The sequence below is a fragment of the Anabrus simplex genome, chromosome 4 (genome assembly GCF_040414725.1).
Source record: "Anabrus simplex isolate iqAnaSimp1 chromosome 4, ASM4041472v1, whole genome shotgun sequence".
Taxonomy (NCBI): Eukaryota; Metazoa; Arthropoda; class Insecta; order Orthoptera; family Tettigoniidae; genus Anabrus; species Anabrus simplex.
The window spans coordinates 436,793,034-436,817,075 of NC_090268.1; the positions used below are offsets into that span (position 1 = coordinate 436,793,034).

Below are 24,042 nucleotides of genomic sequence, written 5' to 3' on the forward strand. Positions count from 1 at the left end.
GGTATTTAATTTGTTGTTTCTCTCGAGCAATACTCTTATAGGATAACTCTTTTATCCTGATTTTGATTCGTACAAATAGAAAGACCGAGTGGTTTGGTACTGCGGATATAATACTTTTATTAATACGAATTGATCATAGCTCGAGACCCTCGCATGAGATAAATGTACATTTCGAACAGTGACCAGTATCTTATATCGGTACGTGATTGCGAGTTACATATATGAATCGTGTGCGATCCGATCATTTTATAGCCGCTTAGAAGGACTAATGTCGATTGGGCCTAGACCCTTGATCTAATGACACTCCGGTCGAACTAATTACTTGTGTGTAGGCTTAGCAAATTGCAGTCTAACATTAGAATTGATATTGTGTACTCGTACACGCAAAGCGGTGAAGAAGTGATTGTAATCCACAAAAATTCTATAGAGTTTTACAGGGACGTAAAGAAGACATCATGGCTGTACGTGGAGTCGACGCCAGGAACAGTCAAGCTACGCTCACCTTTGTCATGATGAGCTGAGCAGCCCTGATAATGCGGCTGTGGGATTCCTGACGAATGGCAGCTAATTGCAAAAGATAAGTACCACAATCATTGTAAGGCATATTCCGGAAAGGCTAATACATTAGATTAGGGAATTTTTCAATATGTTTAGTAGAATTAAATGTCAGCCATTTTGGCTGGAGTTTTGTTTAAGATCAGTTAAAGTTAAATGTTTGACTGAGGCTGGTGTGCATGTATTTAGCCCAGGAAACTTGTATATTATAGTTAGATGGGATAGAGGGAACACGCTGGGAGTAACGAAATTGTTGTTTGATTTGTTTGTGTAGTGTATTTCTGAGTCATTTCATGTCATATTTTCTTCAAGATATTTAGGGTGAAAGTCCTTATTTTCAAGCAGGCTAGATGCCTTCTGCGTTAATAATATTTACGACAGTTTACAGTTTAAATCTTAGGAAGGATTCTTTCTATACATGCGGAATGTATTATTTCAGCTACTACGAGAACTGCAGTGACAATGCGTCCGCCGTTGGGACATAAGAGGTAAGTCCGAGAAACTAGCTCGGGATTGAACCCAAGATACGTGAAGTAAAAAGCTTTAAATGCCAGAGGGATGAATTTAAGGCCAAGTATATGTGATTAGGCAAGATGTGCCATGTTATTGCTGGGAGCTGTGTCTGAATATGAAATAAAAGGTCGGCCGTGGAGTTGCAGAGAATGCAACGGCCGAGCGGAGAAGGTGAAAGGATATTTGTTACCTTCTGGGGAGGTGTATTACAGGCAAATACAGTGGAGACAATACACGACACTTACGGATTTTACCTTGCTAAAATGGGAGACAATTCGATGGTGGCGCTCCTAGTGCCTTGACCTGAACAAATCGCGCTAAATTCAAATATCAATGGAAATGTATATACGGAAATGGATAAATAAATTACGTCTAGAAAGAAAGTGGTATTGAGATATTAACTTCGAACTTGCTAAAGCAATTCTGGATAAATGAATGAAGAATTATTTAAAAGGTTATTTTTCAAAGACTGAAATTATACATATAAACATGGTGTGAAATGGACTGCTGTGAAATGGCTTGATCTTTCATTTATGCATTACTTTTGTAGCTTTAACATACCTGCCTGAAATCTTACGGTTGGATTTGTCTTTTTTCTTCATTTAAAAACATTGTATCATCACATTAAGACATTTGTCAATAAAAATATCGGCACGTTCCTTACACATATGATGCAATGAATTAACATTTAATAGCTGGACAATTTTCCTCTTAACATGAAGCCTACTAACAGAAAGAAAATCTATAAAATCCCGGCTTTAACCTGAGAAGAGGGATAAGAGAAAGAAAAGTTTGAAAATGTTGTCGATAGTGATGCTTTGAGGAATATTTACGTACAATTAGAGTAAAAATGTAACATACCCTTGGCTGTATAGTCGAGGATTTTTAAAGTCGCTGGCCTGGAAATGATCTGAACAGATCTTATAATTCTTATACAAGCGTAACGTCCCTTCTTTCTTGTACACTTTATCCAAATCGCTTCTGTGACATTTCAAAACCCACAGATCACACCTACAACAACACATCGGTATTGAAGGTTAACTGCTGCACTATACAATAAAATATGCGTATTATATTTTAAGCCCGTTAAAACATGGGTCGAGCAGGTCAGACGATTATGAAGTACTATAAAAATCTCTGTCACTGGAAGAATATATATGTAAACACAATATTACTTACATGTTCTTGTCACAAGGGAACCTGAAGAACGAACGCGCATTTTTCTCTACTTCGTAACTACTGCAGCCAAACACAGCACATACCTTTCCCCTCATGTTGAGAGGAGATATAAAGGAATGACACACGCTACTATTTAATTATGTCAACTCACTGAAAACGCATAACACCAAAAACTTCACACAAAAATACACGTGCTCTTATGACAGAATCAGTACCGTTCAGCTCTATCCGCTAGAGTGAGCTCCAATAGCTGTCCCTCGATATCTCGCTCAGTGTCGCGTATTATCTCTACTGTATTTGTTACAGGCACTGACCTGCCTCATTATGTGGACCTCCATAGATAGTGAAAGTCCCCAGCTGAGAGTCGAGAGCTGCTTTTTCACCTCATGGCCAGAGAATGTGTAATGACAATCTCGTTAAGCTTGCCAGTCTGAGCCCTCTATTGCCTGTGAATATTTGTTTGGTTCTATTACAGCTGATCGACTGAAGTAACGGATATATGTGAGACCATCTGTGTCTGCTTGCAGACGCTAACCAACGTAGCCTGTCGAAGTCGGATTCGATGGCCGATATCTCTGTTATTTTTAAGTGTTGTATACATGTATGTTTTTCCTACAGGTGACCTTGTTGTGTGTGTTTCCTTGTGATGTTATATCCTGTTTTGTTTAACTTGGGTTTATCAGCTCGTTAACTGAATTTTATTGATAACCATTTCTGCCTGGTATATGTTTGTATAAGCACGGGCTCATAGTAGATTCAGTGTTAGTGTTAAGATATAATAGGGAACCTCCTTTGCCAAAGTGTTTTTATGTATATTATCCGCATTAGCCGGGATGTAAATATAGTGTAATAGGTATTGTACCAATGTATTAGCATTCCCGGTTCATAATACAAGCGATTTCTACGTCGATGCCCACGGGAAAAATGGATTATAGTACTTATCTGGCGCAATAAATATTAATACGTAACGAATGAACGTTTCCCATGTATATAGACGATGTCATCTGAATTGAGTTACCGGGTCGTGTTCCGCATTTGTTTAGTTGGTTGTTATTCATTCTCAAGTGTTCATTTAAGCGTACATCGCAAGTTTACGACTATTTGAGGTCGATTTGTTTTGTTTTATTCACGACATTTCAAATTAGCATGGACCAATTTTTATGTTTTTGGATAAATAAATCGATTCTACCCCCTTATCTTCTCATTTCAAGATATATCTCCATTTATCCTGTCAATATACTCTTCAGTATAAGTTTAGCTAGAATTTTGTTTCACCCACTTATCGAACAAGTGCACGCTTTACTGGAGCGAAAGACAGGAAATGGTGCAGTATAATGTCCTAAATATGATGACATTTAACATTGGGTTTAGGTCGCACCGACACAGAGAGGTCTTATGGCCGCGATGGGAGAGAGAAGGGATAGGAGTGGGAAGGAAGCGATCTTAGTAAAGTTACAGCCCCAGCATTTTCCTGGTGTGAAAATAGGGAACCACGGAAAACCACATTCCTGGCTGCCGACAATAGAGTTCGAACCCACTATCTCCCGAATGCAAGCTCACAGCTGAGCGCCCCCAACCGCACTACCAACTTACTCTAAGCTCTAATGCCGGGCTGAGTAGCTCGGACGATAGAGCACTGGCCTTCTAATCCCAACTTGGCAGATTAAATGGCGGTTCAGTTCGATGGTATTTGAAGGTGCTAAAATACGTCAGTCTCGTGTCCGCAGATTTACTTGCATGTAAAAAACCTCCTGCGGTAAAAAAATCTTGCCCCTCGACGTCTCCGAAAACCGTAAAAATTAGTTCATGGAAGGTTTATTATTATTATTATTATTATTATTATTATTATTATTATTATTAGCAGCAGTAGTAGTAGTAACACTATTATAAACGGAGCTCTAATTAAACGGGTCAATTACGGCACATACTGTCCAATAGTAGGCCTTCTATTGAAATTACCCGCCGTCACTTCCATAGTAGCTCTTCATCTTTCGAGCAATGTTCACGCATGGTTGCAACTACGGTGTTTGAAATTTGTCTCATTAATAACACTTTCACTGAATACTTATAGCCTCTTCTTTTCAGTGTCCACCGTCCTTTTATAGACCTGAACATTTTATGAACATAGCATAGACAAATCGCATTGTCTATTGTCACAAATTCAACGTAGACTGTCACAATAACAGCACAGAAATTTTTCACCCACTTTTCAGTTTATTTTTACTATTTGCTTTACGTCGCATCGATACAGATAGGTCTTTTGCCGACGATGGGATAGGAAAGGGCTAGGAATGGGAAGGAAGCGGTCATGGCCTTAATTACAGTACTTTCCCAGCATTTACCTGGTGTGAAAATGGGAAGTCACGAAAAACTGTCTTCAAGGCTGGTGGTGTTCGAACCTACTACCTCCCGGACGCTCTAACTGCTCGGCCAAGTCACCTGGTCCACTTATCATTAACTCATTAACTATTCCCTTCATTTTTGTCAGCTTGGATCACTGAGTAATGTCATTGACGTGTCTTATAAATCACACACAATTGCACAAAACTTGACTCGCATGTATGTGCTGGTACGGATATTCGACGTTACATATTGTACATGACGAGTATAAAATAACACTCGGCGGTAACATGAGAAGGTGCAAGTTGCATACTTCGGTAAGGATTTTGTGTACTTTTCACACAGAGAACCGTAGACTGGTTTTCAAGTAAACCAAGTGGTCTGGCACGTGATTCAATCTCCCCTACTTGCCAAGCGGATGAGGGAAGACCACAACAACATGAGTTGCCTGCGATAAGAAACAGGTTCAACAACCCCTATACTTTGCTACTGTACCTCCACTACACGAGGACAGAATGACATAATCGTCGTATCCTACTACGGCCGTTCAAAACACACTAGGTCCTGAAATATTTGGCTCAGTTATGGGAAACTAAAAGGACAAGGTAAAAAGTACATATCATACATTCTGAGAAGTATTTTTCTTTACCGATCAGCAAAATATCTGCACCATACCCCTAACATCGTGTATATAGGTAAAGAGTGTAGGCATCACAGTTCTATATGTTATTATCAGAAAGAGTAATCTTCAGGCGTGTTGATATCAAAAATAGCAATATCCTCGAAAATCGGTTTGTTTGTATCAAACATTTTTGAATATATATTTAACTATTAATCATGTGATTGGTTTTGTTTCATTATTCCCATAAGCCCGTTTGCTATATACATAAGACAAAAATATTCAGGTAGTGTGAATAGAAATATATTAGGTACAAATTACTTCTTCTTCTTCTTCTTCAACTTCCTCTTCTTAATCTATTTACACTTCAGGGTTGGTTTTTCCCTCGGAATCAGCGAGGGTTGCCACCTCTACCACCTCAAGAGCAGTGTCCTAGAGCGTTAGACATTGGATCGGGGGATACAACTGGGGAGGATGACAGTACCTCGCCCGGGCGGCCTCACCTGCTATGGTGAACAGAGGCCTTTTGGGGGAATGGGAAGATTGGACGGGATAGACAAGGAAGAGGGAAGGAAGCGGCCTTGGCCTTAAGGTAAGTACCATCCTGGCATTTGCCTGGAGGAGAAGCGGCAAACCACGGAAAACCACTTCCAGGATGGCTGAGATGGGAATCGAACCCACCTCTACTCATTTGACTTCCCGAGGCTGAGTGGACCCCGTTCCAGGCCTCGTACCATTTTTCAGGTTTCGCGGGAGAGCCGGGAATCGAACCCGGGCCTCCGGAGCTGGCAGCTAATCACACTAACCACTACACCACAGAGGCGGAACATAAAAAATTACTTCTACTGTAAAATGCAGGAAGGTGAAGATTGCTCTTTTTGGTACCAATAGCCTCGTATAATTTCTTGGAGGGATTGTGAGAATCGTGGGCTTACCATTAGGGTCGATCTTCTGGTTCAGCCGTTCTACACTTTTCTCTTCTCCGGCATCTTTCATGAAGTAGCACAGACCGAGAAAGCAGCCGGCATCTGAACAACTCGTGGCATTGAACCAGTGACTCCACCGAGGTGCACAAGCCTGAGCAGAAGAACACTAAAGTAAGATCAGTGCTTTCTTAACATCCGGAGTTTTTGATTATATTAGTCAAATTTTATAATAATTTAAATAAAATAAAAATATTAGAAACACCAAACAAAAGATCCAAACCCGAAGACGCCTTTGGCAGAGATCTCCTATGAAGAAAAGATAGTGACGAACGGGTTAAAGCGAGACGAACGACCGAAAAGAAGACACGGTGTTCCTTGGACAGAGAAGCGCACACCGCTGAGAAACACTGCAGTATTTTCAGGTCGTCTCAAGGTTCGCAAGTTCTCCCGAAATTTTAACAAACTACTATTTAACCTACCTATATAAACTAGAAACCTCATGATACAGTGAGGTACATAGAAGAAGCCTCCTTCTTTCCCTTTTTCAGATTTTTTGGGTTTCGATAAAGTATTATCTTATAAACTTTTTGCAGTTTTGCTTTCCGTCGCACCGACACAGATAGGTCTTTAGGCGACGATGGGATAGGCTAAGCCTAGGTGTGGGAAGGAAGCGGTCGTGGCCTTAAAGTTTGGTACAGCCCCAGCATATTTTTGGTGTGAAAATGGAGTCCTGTCTATGATGAATTCTAATAATAGAGTTGACTCACACACCCAGCTGCCCATGCCATCGTAATTAACCAATTAATGTTAAAATACTCGACCCTGCCGTGAATCAAACCCGGGACCTCTTGGACCAAGGTCCTGCGTGCTAACTGGACATTTAAAACTGTGAATAGTTCTAAAATACTGATATACTTTGAAGTGACTCAATACTAGACCAGATCCCTAATCCTCTACGTACAGAGATGCTCAAAGACGTCTTCTGTGTTACTGATATCTGGAAATAAGACCTAAAATGCTAAAATATTGATGTAATTTAATAATTAATGACGAGGAGAATTCCTCAAGGCAGTATTATTGGAATTTTATGTTTTCTTGTATATATCAATGATATGTGTAAAGTAGTGGAATCAGATGTAAGGCCTTTCGCATATGGTGTTATTCTATACAGAGTAATAATTACGTTACAAGATTGTGAGCGACAGTAAAATGAACCCGATAATGTTGTGAGATGGACAGTAGGCAATGATATGATGATAAACGGGGTTAAAAGTCAGGTTGTCAGTTTCACAAATAGAAAAGTCCTCTCTGTTTTAATTACTGCGTTGATGGGTTGAAAGTTTCTTTTGGGGATCATTGTAAGTACATAGGTGTTAATATAAGTAAGGATCTTCATTGGGGTAATTACATAAATATGATTGTAAATAAAGGGTACAGATCTGTGCACATGGTTATGATGGTATTTAGGGGTTGTATTAAGGATGTTAAGCAGAGGGCATATAAGTCTCTGGTAAGATCCCGGCTAGAGAATGGTTCCAGTGTATGGGACCCTTACCAGGATTACTTGATTCAAGAACTGGAAAAACCCAAAGAAAAGCAGCTCGATTTTTTCAGGGTGATTTCCGGCAAAAGAGTGTGGTTACAAAAATGTTGCAAAGTTTGGGCTGGGAAGACTTGGGAGAAAGAAGACGAGCTGCTCGACAAAGTGGTATGTTCCGAGCTGTCAGTGGAGAGACGGCGTGGGATTACATCAGTAGACGGATGAGTTTGAGTAGTATAATACAAGGATTCCGGCGCCACCACCTCCTCCGGGCTCCCAGGGGTCCCTCCACCACCCGCGGGAAATTTGAATTTTGACGGGAAATTTGAATTTTGGCGCGAGATTTGAATTTGTAAATAAAGCCACGTGCTTTTTGACAGCTGTCATCGACAACAACGCATCGCTAACCTCACTGCTGCCATCTTGACGGGCCTAAACCTCAGTGGTACCAACTTAACCTAACTAGCGCGAGGTAAACAAAGCCACGTGTTTTTTGACAGCCACGTGCTTTTTGACAGACAACAACGCATCGCTAACCTCAGTACTGCCATCTTGACGGGCCTAAACCTCAGTAGTACCAACTTAACCTAACTAGCGCGAGATAAACAAAGCCACGTGTTTTTTGACAGCCACGTGCTTTTTTGACAGCTGTCATCCGCCATCTTTAATCCAGAGAGCACCGTGCTGCCCTCTTTATCGTAGTAGATGTAAATTCGTCACCTGTCATCGGCAGTGCTGCCATCTTGACGGGTCTAAACCTTAGTTCTACCAACTTAACCTCACTAGCGCGAGATAAACAAATCCACGTGCTTTTTTGACAGCTGTCATCCGCCATCTTTAATCCATAGAGCACAGTGGTGCCCTCTTTAGCTACTTACCTTTGAAATGTAGTACGTCACAGCTGTCATCCGCCATCTTGCATCGCAAACCTCAGTGCTGCACTCTTTAGCTAGATACCTTTGAAATGTAGTGGGGGCAATTTGAGAAATTCTTCATGCTCTTGTTTGGAAACAAAGCCACGTGCTTTTTTGACAGCTGTCATCCGCCACCTTTAATCCAGAGAGCACAGTGCTGCCCTCTTTATCGTAGTAGATGTAAATTCGTCACCTGTCATCGGCAGTGCTGCCATCTTGACGGGTCTAAACCTTAGTTCTACCAACTTAACCTCACTAGCGCGAGATAAACAAATCCACGTGCTTTTTTGACAGCTGTCATCCGCCATCTTTAATCCATAGAGCACAGTGGTGCCCTCTTTAGCTACTTACCTTTGAAATGTAGTACGTCACAGCTGTCATCCGCCATCTTGCATCGCAAACCTCAGTGGTGCACTCTTTAGCTAGATACCTTTGAAATATAGTGGCGGCAATCTGAAAAATTCTTTATGCTCTTGTTGGGAAACAAACCTATGCGCTTTTTTGTCAGCTATCATCCGTCATCTTTAATCAAGAGAGCACCGTGCTGCCCTCTATGTGGTGGTAGTAAATTCTACATGCTCTTGTTTGGAAACAAACCCATGTGCTTTTCTGACAGCTGTCAACCGCCAGAGAGCACCGTGCTGCCCTCTTTGTGCCGGTGGCAAATTCCACGTGCTTTACAAACTCACGTGCTTTTTGACAGCTGTCATCCGCCATCTTGCATCACAAACCTCAGTGCTGTACTCTTTAGCTAGATACCTTTGAAATGTGGTGGCGGCAAATTCCTCGTGCTCTTGTTTGGAAACAAAGCCACGTGCTTTTTTGACAGCTGTCATCCGCCGTCTTTAATCAATAGAGGACTGTGCTGCTATCATGCGGGCAATTTCATTAGCTGTCATCCGCCATCTTTAATCCACAGAGCGCCGTGCTGCTCTCTGTAGTAGCGAGCAATTTGAAAAGTTCTGTTAGCTGTAATCCGCCATCTTTAATCAAGAGAGCACCGTGCTGCCATCTTTAGCTAGATACCTTTGATATGTGGTGGCGGCAAATTCCACGTGCTCTTGTTTAGTAAACAAAGCCACGTGCTTTTTTGACAGCTGTCATCCGCCATCTTTAATCAATAGAGCACTGTGCTGTTATCATGCGGGTAATTTCGTCAGCTCTCATCCGCCATCTTTAATCTACAGAGCGCCGTGCTGCTCTCTGTAATAGCGGGCAATTTGAAAAGTTCTGTTACTTATCATCCGTCATCTTTAATCAACAAAGCATCGTACTGCTATCTTTAGCTACATACATTTAACATGTGGTGGCGGATAATTTGAAAAAACTTCCGTTAGCTATCATCCACCATCTTTATTCAACAGAGCATCGTGCTGCTATCTCTAGCTACATACATTTAACATGTGGTGGCGGCAATTTGAAATTCTATCTAGATCCCGTCTTTAAACAACAGAGCACCGTGCTGCTACCCCTTTGAATTGTGGTGACGGATAATTTGAAATTCCGTTAGCTATCATCATTAAACATTAGTGCATTCGCTAACCTAACCTCTCATCTACTATCTTGAAGGAGACTATACGACACCTCCTCTACCTCCTGGTCTTCCTCCTCCTCCTCCCCTACCACCTCCGCCTCCTCCTCCTCTGTCAAGGCATAGCTTTATCGAACACGCATCGCGAAGGCAAGAGTGTGCAGCGATATGCATGTTTAGACTTGCGGATTACGAAAGAAACATAACAAGACTTGAATCGAACACTGCACTCGATGTCGTTAACTTCCACATGTGATTAAAACATTGTCTGGTGTGTTCAGAACACTACATAAGTAGAATCGAACGCTGTACTTAATAAAACATGTTAGGGGGTACCTTTGTTCTAAGAAGATCAGATTGAAACATAACAAGACTAGAATCGAACACTGCACTCGATGTCGTTAACCTTAACATGTGATCAGAACATTGATTGACGTGTTCAGATCACTAAACAAGACTAGAACCGAACACTGTACTCGATACAACATGTTAGGGGATACCTTTGTTCTAAGAAAATTAGATTGAAACATAACAAGACTAGAATCGAACACTGCACTCGATGTCGTTAACCTTAACATGTGATCAGAACATTGATTGATGTGTTCAAATCACTAAACAAGTAGAACCGAACACTGCACATGTCAGGGGATACCTTTGTTCTAAGAAAATTAGATTGAAATATAACAAGACTAGAACCGAACACTGTACTCGATACAACATGTTAGGGGATACCTTTGTTCTAAGAAAATTAGATTGAAACATAACAAGACTAGAATCGAACACTGCACTCGATGTCGTTAACCTCAACATGTGATCAGAACATTGATTGATGTGTTCAGATCACTAAACAAGTAGAACCGAACACTGCACAACATGTCAGGGGATACCATTGTTCTAAGAAAATTAGATTGAAACATAACAAGACTAGAACCGAACACTGTACTCGATACAACATGTTAGGGGATACCTTTGTTCTAAGAAAATTAGATTGAAACATAATAAGACTAGAATCGAACACTGCACTCGATGTCGTTAACCTTAACATGTGATCAGAACATTGATTGATGTGTTCAGATCACTAAACAAGTAGAACCGAACACTGTACAACATGTCAGGGGATACCTTTGTTCTAAGAAAATTAGATTGAAACATAACAAGACTAGAATCGAACACTAAACTCGATGTCGTTAACCTTAACATGTGATCCGGTACAACATGTTAGGGGATACCTTTGTTCTGAGAACATTAGATTGAAACATAGCAAGACTAGAATCGAACACTGTACTCGATACAGCATGTGATTAGAACATTGTTTGATGTGTTCAGAGCAAAAGTACAACTTCAATGATTTACCTAGTGTAAAAATCAAAAACACACACTGTGCACATATCGCATAGCTATCTCGCCTATCACTTGCCTAGTACGAAAATCAAAAACACACTGTGCACATATCGCATAGCTAACTCGGCAACACTTCAAATGATTTGCTTAGTGCGAAAATAAAAATCTATACCGCGTAGCTAACTCGTTCACCGCACTGCTAAGACGCTTAGTAATTGCAAATACACTGATATATGTCATGAGAAAATCAAGAAAGCACACTGCGTAGCCAACTCGCTCGGTAACTCGATTAGTAATTGCAACACGGCGAGAACACTGATACACGTTACTCTTTTTTCCTCTCGAAACACACGCACACACGGATAAGAATGTTGCGAGATGCTACATACTTACATATTTTTAAAAAAAATAGGGGGATGAAAGATCATAAATTATGTGTACACATGTTGTCTCCTCCAAGTTTTAAGACGAAATAGACGCAGTACTGCGAGTTTCCGCTATAGCTGGCGAACGGAAGTAGCATGATATCTCAGCAAAAAAATAGGCGTGAGCTTGCATACACGCAAGTCAGACACAATGATGGATACCGCGATTCAAATACTGGCAACTTATGCCGTCAGGAAGGGCATCCGACTAGATCATGTAATTACACGTTATGACGATCGCGCAGGTCCCCTCATCTAGCATTTGCTATTTTTACAGCTTCCGACAGTGGGAGTTCGAACCTGCTATCTCCCGAAATAGCGAGAATGTATGCGGGTACAAGAGTGTTCGAGGGTGATTCATTTGTCGGATGGGGGCGATCCTACTGTTGCATATTACATTCTCAGGTAGTTTCGAGGGCGTGCAAAAAAGCCAGCATTAAGTAAGGGCTGTTGATGGGGACGTTAAACCTTGTGCAGACTCCTTCGAAAATGATAGTGAGTACAAGATCTTGATAGTGATTCATCTGTCGGATGGAGGTGATAAGCTGTGTGCAGGCTGAGGGCGTGCAAAAAGCCAGCATTAAGTAAGGGCTGTTGATAGGGACGTTAAACCTTATGCAGACTCCTTCGAAAATGATTGTGAGTATAAGATGTTGATGGTGATTCATCTGTCGGATGGAGGTGTTAAGCCTTGTGCAGGCTTCTTCGGTAGGAGTAGGCTATGTGCCGGCACCCGGTTTTACCCTCTCCCTACGGTAGTATATTACATTCTTAGGTAGTTTCGAGGGCGTGCAAAAAAGCCAGCATTAAGTAAGGGCTGTTGATTGGGGTGGAGGTGTGTTAAACCTTGTACAGGCTCCTTCAACAGGAGTAGCCTATATGCCGGCACCGTGCAGGCTCATTCGATAGGGGTAGGCTATGTTCTGACACTGTGTTTTAACCTCTCCGTACAATCATAATATTTTTTGTTAGGAACTTACACGAGCTAAATGCTACGCGGTTAAGAAAACGTTTCGCGAGTTACAAGTGGCTTATCGGCCCGCAGTGTCCTCGTTCAAGGTTATTACAGCCGGAAGATGAGTGTACAATTTCAGCCAACACATGCATTCTACACTCCGCTCTGACTAATGGCGCCGATACAACTTCAAAGATAGTGTTCTATGTGGTAGAACAAAAAATGTAACCCATAACCCGTTCCTAAAGCTTAAAACTATAAATGTTTGGAGTTCCTGTTTTTACAGCTAGATGTGGTTCCTAACGTAGCAGGGCCGGGATTAAAAATATGTTTTACAGCCGAGTGCCCCCTTCCATAACATGAGATTTTAAATCACAAGTATCTGTTTTACGGCCGGTTGCCTTCCTGACGCGAGATTTTAAATCACAAGAATCTGTTTTACAACTGGATGCCCTTCTAAGATTTAAAAAAGCAGTATCTAGCCTCTTACATCATACACTATAGTTTTACGGTCGGTTGCCCTTCCTGACGTGAGATTTTAAATCACAAGGATCTGTTTTACAACTGGATGCCCTTCTAGGATTTTAAATAGCAGTATCTAGCCTCTTACACCATACACTATTGTTTTACCGTCGGTCGCCCTTCCTGACGTCAAAGAACTGGGATTAAGGATCTGTTTTACAACTAGATGCTCTTTTTAACACGAGAATCGGGGTTTTACAGCTAGATGCTCTTCTTAGAATTTTAAAAAGCAGTATCTAGCCTCTTACATCATACACTACTGTTTTACGGTACGGCCTGTTGCCCTTCCTGACGTGAGATTTTAAATCACAAGAATCTGTTTTACGACTGGTTGCCCTTCCTGACGCAAAACTGGCAGTATCTAGCTTCTTACATCATACACTATTGTTGTCGACCGGTTGCCCTTCCTGACGTCAAAGAACTGGGATTAAGAATCTGTTTTACAACTAGATGCTCTTTTTAAAACGAGAATCGGGGTTCTACTGCTAGATGCACTTCTTAGATTTTAAATCGCAGGATCTAGTGTTACACTTCACAAGAATCTGTTTTACGACTGGTTGCCCTTCCTGACACAAAACTAGCAGTATCTAGCCTCTTACATCATACACTATTGTTTTCGACCGGTTGCCCTTCCTGACGTCAAAGAACTGGGATTATGAATCTGTTTTACAACTAGTTGCTCTTTTTGAAACGAGAATCGGGGTTTTACAGCTAGATGCACTTCTTAGATTTTAAATCGCAGTATCTAGTGTTACACTTCACAAGAATCTGTTTTACGACTGGTTGCCCTTCCTGACACAAAACTAGCAATGTCTAGCCTCTTACATCATACACTATTGTTTTCAACCGGTTGCCCTTCCTGACGAAAAAGAACTGGGATTAAGAATCTGTTTTACAACTAGATGCTCTTTTTAACACGGGAGTCGGGGTTTTACAGCTAGGTGCACTTCTTAGATTTTAAATCGCAGTATCTAGTGTTACACTTCACGAGAATCTGTTTTACGACTGGTTGCCCTTCCTGACATAAAACTATTAGTATCTAGCCTCTTACATCATACACTATTGGTTTACGGTCGGTTGCCCTTCCTGACGTCAAAGAACTGGGATTAAGAATCTGTTTTACACCTAGTTGCCCTTTCTAACATGAGAATCGGGGTTTTACAGCTAGATGCTCTTCTTGGTGCAGGAACTAAGATTTTAAATCGCCGTATCACGAACTATGGTCTTACGGCCGGATGCCCTTCCTGACGCGAGATTTTAAATCGCTAGAATTTGTTTTAAGACTAGTTACCCTTCGTGATGCGAGAAATAAGATCTTAAATTACAGTATCTAGTCTCTTACATCATACACCATACTTTTACGGCTATTTACCCTCCTTGACGTGAGGACTAAGATTTTAACTCGCGATAATCTGTTTTACTGCTAGATACCCTTCCTAACGCGAGAACTAAGATTTTAAATCACAAGAATTAATTTTACAGCCGGGTGTTATTTTTGATGAGAGAAACAAGATTTTGTCCCACACCACAAACTATTCTTTAATAGCTAGATGCCCTTCTTGACGGATAAACTATTAGTATCTAGCCTCTTACATCATACACCATAGTTTTACGGCCGGTTACCCTTCCTGACTAGGATTTTAAATCGCAGTATACGCGACAAATCATTTGTAGCGGGTTTTATAACTAGATGTCCCGGTACGGGCACAAGCCTACTCCTACCGAAGAAGCCTGCACAAGGCTTATCACCCCTATCCGACAAATGAATCACCCTCGAACACTCTTGTACCCGCAATCATTCTCGCTACTTCGGGAGATAGCAGGTTCGAACTCCCACTGTCGGAAGCCGTAAAAAGTAGCAAATGCTAGGCGAGGGACCTGCGCGATCGTCATAACGTGTAATTACATGATCCAGCCGGATGCCCTTCCTGACGGCATAAGTTGCCAGGATTTGAATCGCGGTATCCATCATTGTGTCTGACTTGCGTGTATGCAAGCTCACGCGTATTTTTTTTGCTGAGATATCATGCTACTTCCGTTCGCCAGCTATAGCGGAAACTCGCAGTACTGCGTCTATTTCGTCTTACAACTTGGAGGAGACAACATGTGTACATATAATTTATGATCTTTCATCCCCCTAGTTTTTTTAAAACATGTAAGTATGTAGTATCTCGCAACATTCTTATCCGTGTGTGTGTGTGTGTTTCGAGAAAAAAAGAGTAACGTGTATCAGTGTTCTAGTCGTGTTGCAATTACTAAGAGAGTGACCGAGCGAGTTGAGTACGCAGTGTGCTTTCTTGATTTTCGCATTACATATATCAGTGTATTTGCAATTACTAAGCGTCTTAGCAGTGCGGTGAACGAGTTAGCTACGCGGTATAGATTTTTTATTTTCGCACTAAGCAAATCATTTGAAGTGTTGCCGAGTTAGCTATGCGATATGTGCACAGTGTGTTTTTGATTTTCGTACTAGGCAAGTGATAGGCGAGATAGCTATGCGATATGTGCACAGTGTGTGTTTTTGATTTTTACACTAGGTAAATCATTGAAGTTGTACTTTTGCTCCGAACACATCAAACAATGTTCTAATCACATGCTGTATCGAGTACAGTGATCGATTCTAGTCTCGCTATGTTTCAATCTAATGTTCTCAGAACAAAGGTATCCCCTAACATGTTGTATCGGATCACATGTTAAGGTTAACGACATCGAGTGTAGTGTTCGATTCTAGTCTTGTTATGTTTCAATCTAATTTTCTTAGAACAAAGGTATCCCCTGACATGTTGTACAGTGTTCGGTTCTACTTGTTTAGTGATCTGAACACATCAATCAATGTTCTGATCACATGTTAAGGTTAACGACATCGAGTGCAGTGTTCGATTCTAGTCTTGTTATGTTTCAATCTAATTTTCTTAGAACAAAGGTATCCCCTAACATGTTGTATCGAATACAGTGTTCGGTTCTAGTCTTGTTATGTTTCAATCTAATTTTCTTAGAACAAAGGTATCCCCTGACATGTTGTATCGGATCACATGTTAAGGTTAACGACATCGAGTGCAGTGTTCGATTCTAGTCTTGTTATGTTTCAATCTAATTTTCTTAGAACAAAGGTATCCCCTAACATGTTGTATCGAGTACAGTGTTCGGTTCTAGTCTTGTTATATTTCAATCTAATTTTCTTAGAACAAAGGTATCCCCTGACATGTTGTGCAGTGTTCGGTTCTACTTGTGTAGTGATTTGAACACATCAATCAATGTTCTGATCACATATTAAGGTTAACGACATCGAGTGCAGTGTTCGATTCTAGTCTTGTTATGTTTCAATCTAATTTTCTTAGAACAAAGGTATCCCCTAACATGTTGTATCGAGTACAGTGTTCGGTTCTAGTCTTGTTATATTTCAATCTAATTTTCTTAGAACAAAGGTATCCCCTGACATGTTGTGCAGTGTTCGGTTCTACTTGTGTAGTGATTTGAACACATCAATGTTCTGATCACATGTTAAGGTTAACGACATCGAGTGCAGTGTTCGATTCTAGTCTTGTTATGTTTCAATCTAATTTTCTTAGAACAAAGGTATCCCCTAACATGTTGTATCGAGTACAGTGTTCGGTTCTAGTCTTGTTATGTTTCAATCTAATTTTCTTAGAACAAAGGTATCCCCTACCATGTTGTATCGAGTACAGTGTTTGGTTCTAGTCTTGTTTAGTGATCTGAACTCGTCAATCAATGTTCTGATCACATGTTAAGGTTAGCGACATCGAGTGCAGTGTTCGATTCTAGTCTTGCTATGTTTCAATCTAATGTTCTCAGAACAGAGGTATCCCCTAACATGTTGTATCGGATCACATGTTAAGGTTAACGACATCGAGTGTAGTGTTCGATTCTAGTCTTGTTATGTTTCAATCTAATTTTCTTAGAACAAAGGTATCCCCTAACATATTGTATCGAGTACAGTGTTCGGTTCTAGTCTTGTTATATTTCAATCTAATTTTCTTAGAACAAAGGTATCCCCTGACATGTGCAGTGTTCGGTTCTACTTGTTTAGTGATTTGAACACATCAATCAATGTTCTGATCACATGTTAAGGTTAACGACATCGAGTGCAGTGTTCGATTCTAGTCTTGTTATGTTTCAATCTAATTTTCTTAGAACAAAGGTATCCCCTAACATGTTGTATCGAGTACAGTGTTCGGTTCTAGTCTTGTTTAGTGATCTGAACACGTCAATCAGTGTTCTGATCACATGTTAAGGTTAGCGACATGGAGTGCAGTGTTCGATTCTAGTCTTGTTATATTTCAATCTAATCTTCTTAGAACAAAGGTACCCCCTAACATGTTGTATTAAGTACAGCGTTCGATTCTACTTATGTAGTGTTCTGAACACACCAGACAATGTTTTAATCACATGTTGAGGTTAACGACATCGAGTGCAGTGTTCGATTCAAGTCTTGTTATGTTTCTTTCGTAATCCGCAAGTCTAAACATGCATATCGCTGCACACTCTTGCCTTCGCGATGCGTGTTCGATAAAGCTATGCCTTGACAGAGGAGGAGGAGGCGGAGGTGGTAGGGGAGGAGGAGGAGGAAGACCAGGAGGTAGAGGAGGTGTCGTATAGTCTCCTTCAAGATAGTAGATGAGAGGTTAGGTTAGCGAATGCACTAATGTTTAATGATGATAGCTAACGGAATTTCAAATTATCCGTCACCACAATTCAAAGGGGTAGCAGCACGGTGCTCTGTTGATTAAAGATGGGATCTATATAGAATTTCAAATTGCCGCCACCACATGTTAAATGTATGTAGCTAGAGATAGCAACACGATGCTCTGTTGAATAAAGATGGTGGATGATAGCTAACGGAAGTTTTCAAATTATCCGCCACCACATGTTAAATGTATGTAGCTAAAGATAGAAGTACGATGCTTTTTTGATTAAAGATGACGGATGACAAGTAACAGAACTTTTCAAATTGCCCGCTACTGCAGAGAGCAGCACGGCGCTCTGTAGATTAAAGATGGCTGATGACAGCTGACGAAGTTACCCGCATGATAACAGCACAGTGCTCTATTGATTAAAGATGGCGGATGACAGCTGTCAAAAAAGCACGTGGCTTTGTTTACTAAACAAGAGCACGTGGAATTTGCCGCCACCACATTTCAAAGGTATCTAGCTAAAGATGGCAGCACGGTGCTCTCTTGATTAAAGATGGCGGATGACAGCTAACAGCACTTTTCAAATTGCTCGCTACTACAGAGAGCAGCACGGCGCTCTGTGGATTAAAGATGGCGGATGACAGCTAATGAAATTGCCCGCATGATAGCAGCACAGTGCTCTATTGATTAAAGATGGCGGATGACAGCTGTCAAAAAAGCACGTGGCTTTGTTTCCAAACAAGAGCACGTGGAATTTGCCGCCACCACATTTCAAAGGTATCTAGCTAAAGAGTACAGCACTGAGGTTTGTGGTGCAAGATGGCGGATGACAGCTGTCAAAAAGCACGTGAGTTTGTAAAGCACGTGGAATTTGCCACCGGCACAAAGAGGGCAGCACGGTGCTCTCTGGCGGTTGACAGCTGTCAGAAAAGCACATGGGTTTGTTTCCAAACAAGAGCATGTAGAATTCACTACCACCACATAGAGGGCAGCACTGTGCTCTCTGGATTAAAGATGGCGGATGATAGCTGACAAAAAAGCGCATAGGTTTGTTTCCAAACAAGAGCAAAAAAGAATTTTTCAAATTGCCGCCACTACATTTCAAAGGTATCTAGCTAAAGAGTGCACCACTGAGGTTTGCGATGCAAGATGGCGTATGACAGCTGTGACGTACCACATTTCAAGGGTAAGTAGCTAAAGAGGGCAGCACGGTGCTCTCTGGATTAAAGGTGGCGGATGACAGCTGTTAAAAAAGCACGTGGCTTTGTTTCCAAACAAGAGCATGAAGAATTTCTCAAATTGCCCCCACTACATTTCAAAGGTATCTAGCTAAAGAGTGCAGCACTGAGGTTTGCAATGCAAGATGGCGGATGACAGCTGTGACGTACTACATTTCAAAGGTAAGTAGCTAAAGAGGGCAGCACGGTTCTCTCTGGATTAAAGATGGCGGATGACAGCTGTTAAAAAAGCATGTGGCTTTGTTTCCAAACAAGAGCATAAAGAATTTCTCAAATTTCCCCCACTACATTTCAAAGGTATCTAGCTAAAGTGTGCAGCACTGAGGTTTACAATGCAAGATGGCGGATGACAGCTGTGACGTATTACATTTCAAAGGTAAGTAGCTAAAGAGGGCAGCACGGTGCTCTCTGGATTAAAGATGGCGGATGACAGCTGTCAAAAAAGCATGTGGCTTTGTTTCCAAACAAGAGCATAAAGAATTTCTCAAATTGCCCCCACTACATTTCAAAGGTATCTAGCTAAAGAGTGCAGCACTGAGGTTTGCGATGCAAGATGGCGGATGACAGCTGTGACGTACTACATTTCGAAGTTAAGTAGCTAAAGAGGGCACCACTGTGCTCTATGGATTAAAGATGGCGGATGACAGCTGTCAAAATAGCACGTGGATTTGTTTATCTCGCGCTAGTGAGGTTAAGTTGGTAGCACTAAGGTTTAGACCCGTCAAGATGGCAGCACTGCCGATGACAGGTGACGAATTTACATCTACTACGATAAAGAGGGCAGCACGGTGCTCTCTGGATTAAATATGGCGGATGACAGCTGTCAAAAAAGCACGTGGCTGTCAAAAAACACGTGGCCTTGTTTATCTCGCGCTAGTTAGGCTAAGTTGGTACTACTGATGTTTAGGCCCGTCAAGATGGCAGTACTGAGGTTAGCGATGCGTTGTTTTCTGTCAAAAAGCACGTGGCTGTCAAAAAACACGTGGCTTTGTTTACTTCGCGCTAGTTAGTTTAAGTTGGTACCACTGAGGTTTAGGCCCGTCAAGATGGCAGCAGTGAGGTTAGCGATGCGTTGTTGTCGATGACAGCTGTCGAAAGGCACGTGGCTTTGTTTATAAATTCAAATCTCGAGCCAAAATTCAAATTTCCCGCCAAAATTCTATTTTCCCGCCAAAATTCAAATTTCCCGCGTGTGGTGGAGGGTCCCCTGGGAGCCCGGAGGAGGTGGTGGCGCCCGAATCCTTGTATTACACTACTAGTTTGAGTGATGTCTTTAAAAGTAGGAAAGGTCACATTATGAAGATGCAGTTGGAATTCAAGGGGACAAATTGGGGCAAATATTCGTTTACAGGAAGGGGTGTTAGCGATTGGAATAAGTTACCAAGTGAGATATTCAATAATTTTCCAATTTCTTTGCAATCATTTAAGAAAAGGCTAGAAAACAACAGATAGGAAATCTGCCACCTGGGCGACTGCCCTAAATTCAGATCAGTATTGATTGATGACTCACCACTAGTCCAGACCCGTTATGCTCTACGTCCAGAGATGCCCCAAGGAAGACGTCTTCTGTGTTACTGAGCTCCAGGAATTCCTCTGGTTTGCCTGAAACATAACCGTCTTTCTTGAAGTCGAATAAAGGATACAAAAATTTCATTTATCTCTGAAGCAGGTTTTAATTTTTAGGTCGCGTTAACTTCCATTGCTTACTGATCAGTTTCAAAGTCTTCTTCGAGGGGTGATTTCTTCTCTCTGAATGAAACAATACAGGAGGGACTGCACTGCTGCGTATTTCAGTTAAACAATTGTAATTAGGATACATCTACTACCTACTATAATGGTACTGAGGCAAAATTTATACTTTAAAAAATATAAATGTGCTTGTAATTTTGGACACCAAATTCCTAAAATCAGTCAAACAACTTTTAATTTCCTAACGGAATTCATCGTAGGTTAGTATTCATGACCCCAAATCTGTAGCAGATTTATGCGTACCACTTCAAACATCGAGTACATTCCCACCTTTGGTACCAGCAATTATTCTCTCTACTTTGATGTCCGTTACTTCTAAGGTATAAATAAGATATTCAGAGTTCACACAGCGTTTACTCGCGCACACCATGTCGGTCTGAAAACAGACCAGTGTATACATAATTTCGTCCTGCAGCTGACGTATTTCTTACAGAATACTGTTCATCGCAACCTACCTGTGTCAGTGCGACGTAAAGCAAATTGAAAATAAAAATATTTTCATGGTTTCTTCTTTGAATCGATAATGAGTTATAGCAAGGAATAAATCGTTTTGAAATTCTGTGTCTGTAGCGTAAAAAGCACAGAAGCGTTTTTATATGTTGCATACGTCCCACGTCATGGATAGATTAAACGACATATTAATGTATGTACATTATATGCATGAACAAAGTAATGATTTTCTCACCTCTTTCCACTTATTTGCTACAATTAACTGTCCACGAGAAAGTTACTTGTTCTGTCCATCTTCGATTATGGTGACGTAATATACATCAACCTAACCGTTGCCTACGTAATATACAAGGTCAGGAAAAACGGGCAGCACTAGGCTACACGGTAACTCAGAAAAGTCCACTAGAGCGCTCTGAATCTCATGACTTGCACGTTCCCCTAAGCGAATGCCTGCACTATGAATCGTTCTTACGACGTTGGCATTCTAGTGGTATTACATTGCGTCGCAAGGACAGACCTCTTTCCACTCCTCAGTAGATACGACACTAAACCCATAGTGCAGCCAATCACTCAGAATCCATTGTCAAATATACAATGGCACTAGGAAAGTTATGCAATGAGAGTGAACGCTTTAGATTTTTTCAAAATAATTTCCACCGCATTCAATACACTTCTCTGTACGTCGAAACCAGTTACTGAACCAACTCTGCCACTTTTCTTCTGTTACATTTTCACACTCTCGATTCCATGCTGCCAAATGCAAAACACTGCCCTTTCAGCTTCATCTTCACTTCTGGGAAGAGTGCGAAGTCACATGGGGCAAGATCAGGACTGTATGGAGGGTGATCAAGCACAGTCAACCCTGACCTGGCTAGAAAATCCATTGTTACATTAGCACGATGTGCTGAAGCATTGCCGTGATGCAAGAGCCAAGTGTTGAGCAGTGACTTTGGACGGAGCTGCTTGACAGCCTGGATGACCTGAGGCAGACAAGTCTCACTATACCACTTCGCAGTAACTGTCCTTTGTGTTTCTAGCACAACCGGAGTCAGGATGTCTCGTTTAGTGAAGAATACTGCAGTCATCCTTTTCTTCACTGACCTTGACTTTCGCACAGTCACAGGAGTACCCTCACCTTCAAACAGCCACACCTTGTTCTGGGATTTTGTTGGGACATCGTAATAATAAAGCCAAGTTTCGTCATCTGTAACGATGCTATTGACGTTACGCGAAGTCCCATTTTCGAACGGACACCATTTCACTCGATGTGCCCTTTGTTCTTCTGAAAGTAAATGGGACACCCAAAGAGAACAAACCTTTCTAACACGAATATGGTCGTGTAGAACTGAATGAATAGCTGGTGCAGCGATGTGAAGGGTCTCTTCTACCTGCCGATATGTCAACCGAGTCTCTTGCTGCAACATTTTCCTCACAGCTTCAATGTTTTCCTCACTCACTTATTCAGACGGTCTCCCAGAACGAGGATCGTCTTCAACCCCAAAATTTCGCCTCTGAAACTCTTTCTACCAGCGGAAAATTGTTGTCCGATGTGGACAGTCTTTCCCCAGAACAGGAGTCATTTCCTCCAGTCACTGGTCAACAGTTAATGCACGTGCAAAATTGTAGCGTATAATTGCCGATATTCACGTTTAGACCACACTGATATTTTAACTTGCTTTCAATCCCACTGCTCGGTAACGACTGGTGTGAAGGTCGCACCTTGCTGTCTTCTAGACCGTTTTCATCCCTATTTTCATCCTTCACCATAACAGGGGTGTCCAGCCAACCTTTTTGCGTATTGCAACTTTCCTAGTGCCCTTTGTATACTGTTAGCAATACGGAACTCTTAGGAAGCACACACTGTTTACAAAATACCTTCTAGAGGTGAGCACATCATATTTTTAACTTTCTTTCAGAAATACTGCACCATGTATTCAAGGGTTACATATTGTTCGCATTTCACCTTACCTGGCAAGACCTGTTCGCAGGGTGTATTGTTGTTCACGCTGCAGAAATAAATAATACCAGGTCTTGTAGTGTTCAGTGACGAGAAGGATGTAGGGTAGCCTCGTGGGGCTCCGATGACCAACCTGTCAACATCATTGAAATAATAATAATACATTTAAATAAGAAATAAATACCACGGTTGAACAACATACTGTAATTGGGCGCCACCTGCAAAAGAATAAATGTACAGGAACAAACAACTCTCTTGAGCATGAAAAAATACCAGGTCTGGTATGTTCAGCGACGAGAAGGGTGTGACTTGTGGGACTCCAACAACCAGCCTGTAAATTTCACTGAAATAATAATAATAATAATAATAATAATAATAATAATAATAATAATAATAATAATAATAATAATAATAATAATAATGAAGTAGTTCCGAGCATAGGACAGGAAGGGGCTAGGAGTGGGAAGGAAGCTGCCATGGCCTTAATTAAGGTACAGCCCCAGCATTTGCATGGTGTGAAAATGGGAAACCAGGGAAAACCTTCTTCAGGGCTGCCGACAGTGGGGTTCGAACCTACTATCTCCCGAATACTGGATACTGGCCGCACTTAAGCGACTGTAGCTATCAAGCTCGGTT

General features: G+C 41.3%; 1 protein-coding gene across 1 annotated transcript in view; it reads right to left on the minus strand.

Annotated features, from left to right (window-relative positions):
- The window catches only part of LOC137500512 (integrin alpha-PS4-like), a 93,617-nt gene that overhangs the window by 48,071 nt on the left and 21,504 nt on the right, over positions 1 to 24,042 (minus strand). Inside the window, exons 3-5 of the mRNA XM_068227438.1 lie at positions 23,418 to 23,539; positions 20,761 to 20,852; positions 6,142 to 6,283 (exon numbers count right to left, since the gene is read on the minus strand). Coding sequence (XP_068083539.1) covers positions 6,142 to 6,283; positions 20,761 to 20,852; positions 23,418 to 23,539 — 356 coding nt within the window. The remainder of the gene's footprint in view (positions 1 to 6,141; positions 6,284 to 20,760; positions 20,853 to 23,417; positions 23,540 to 24,042) is intronic.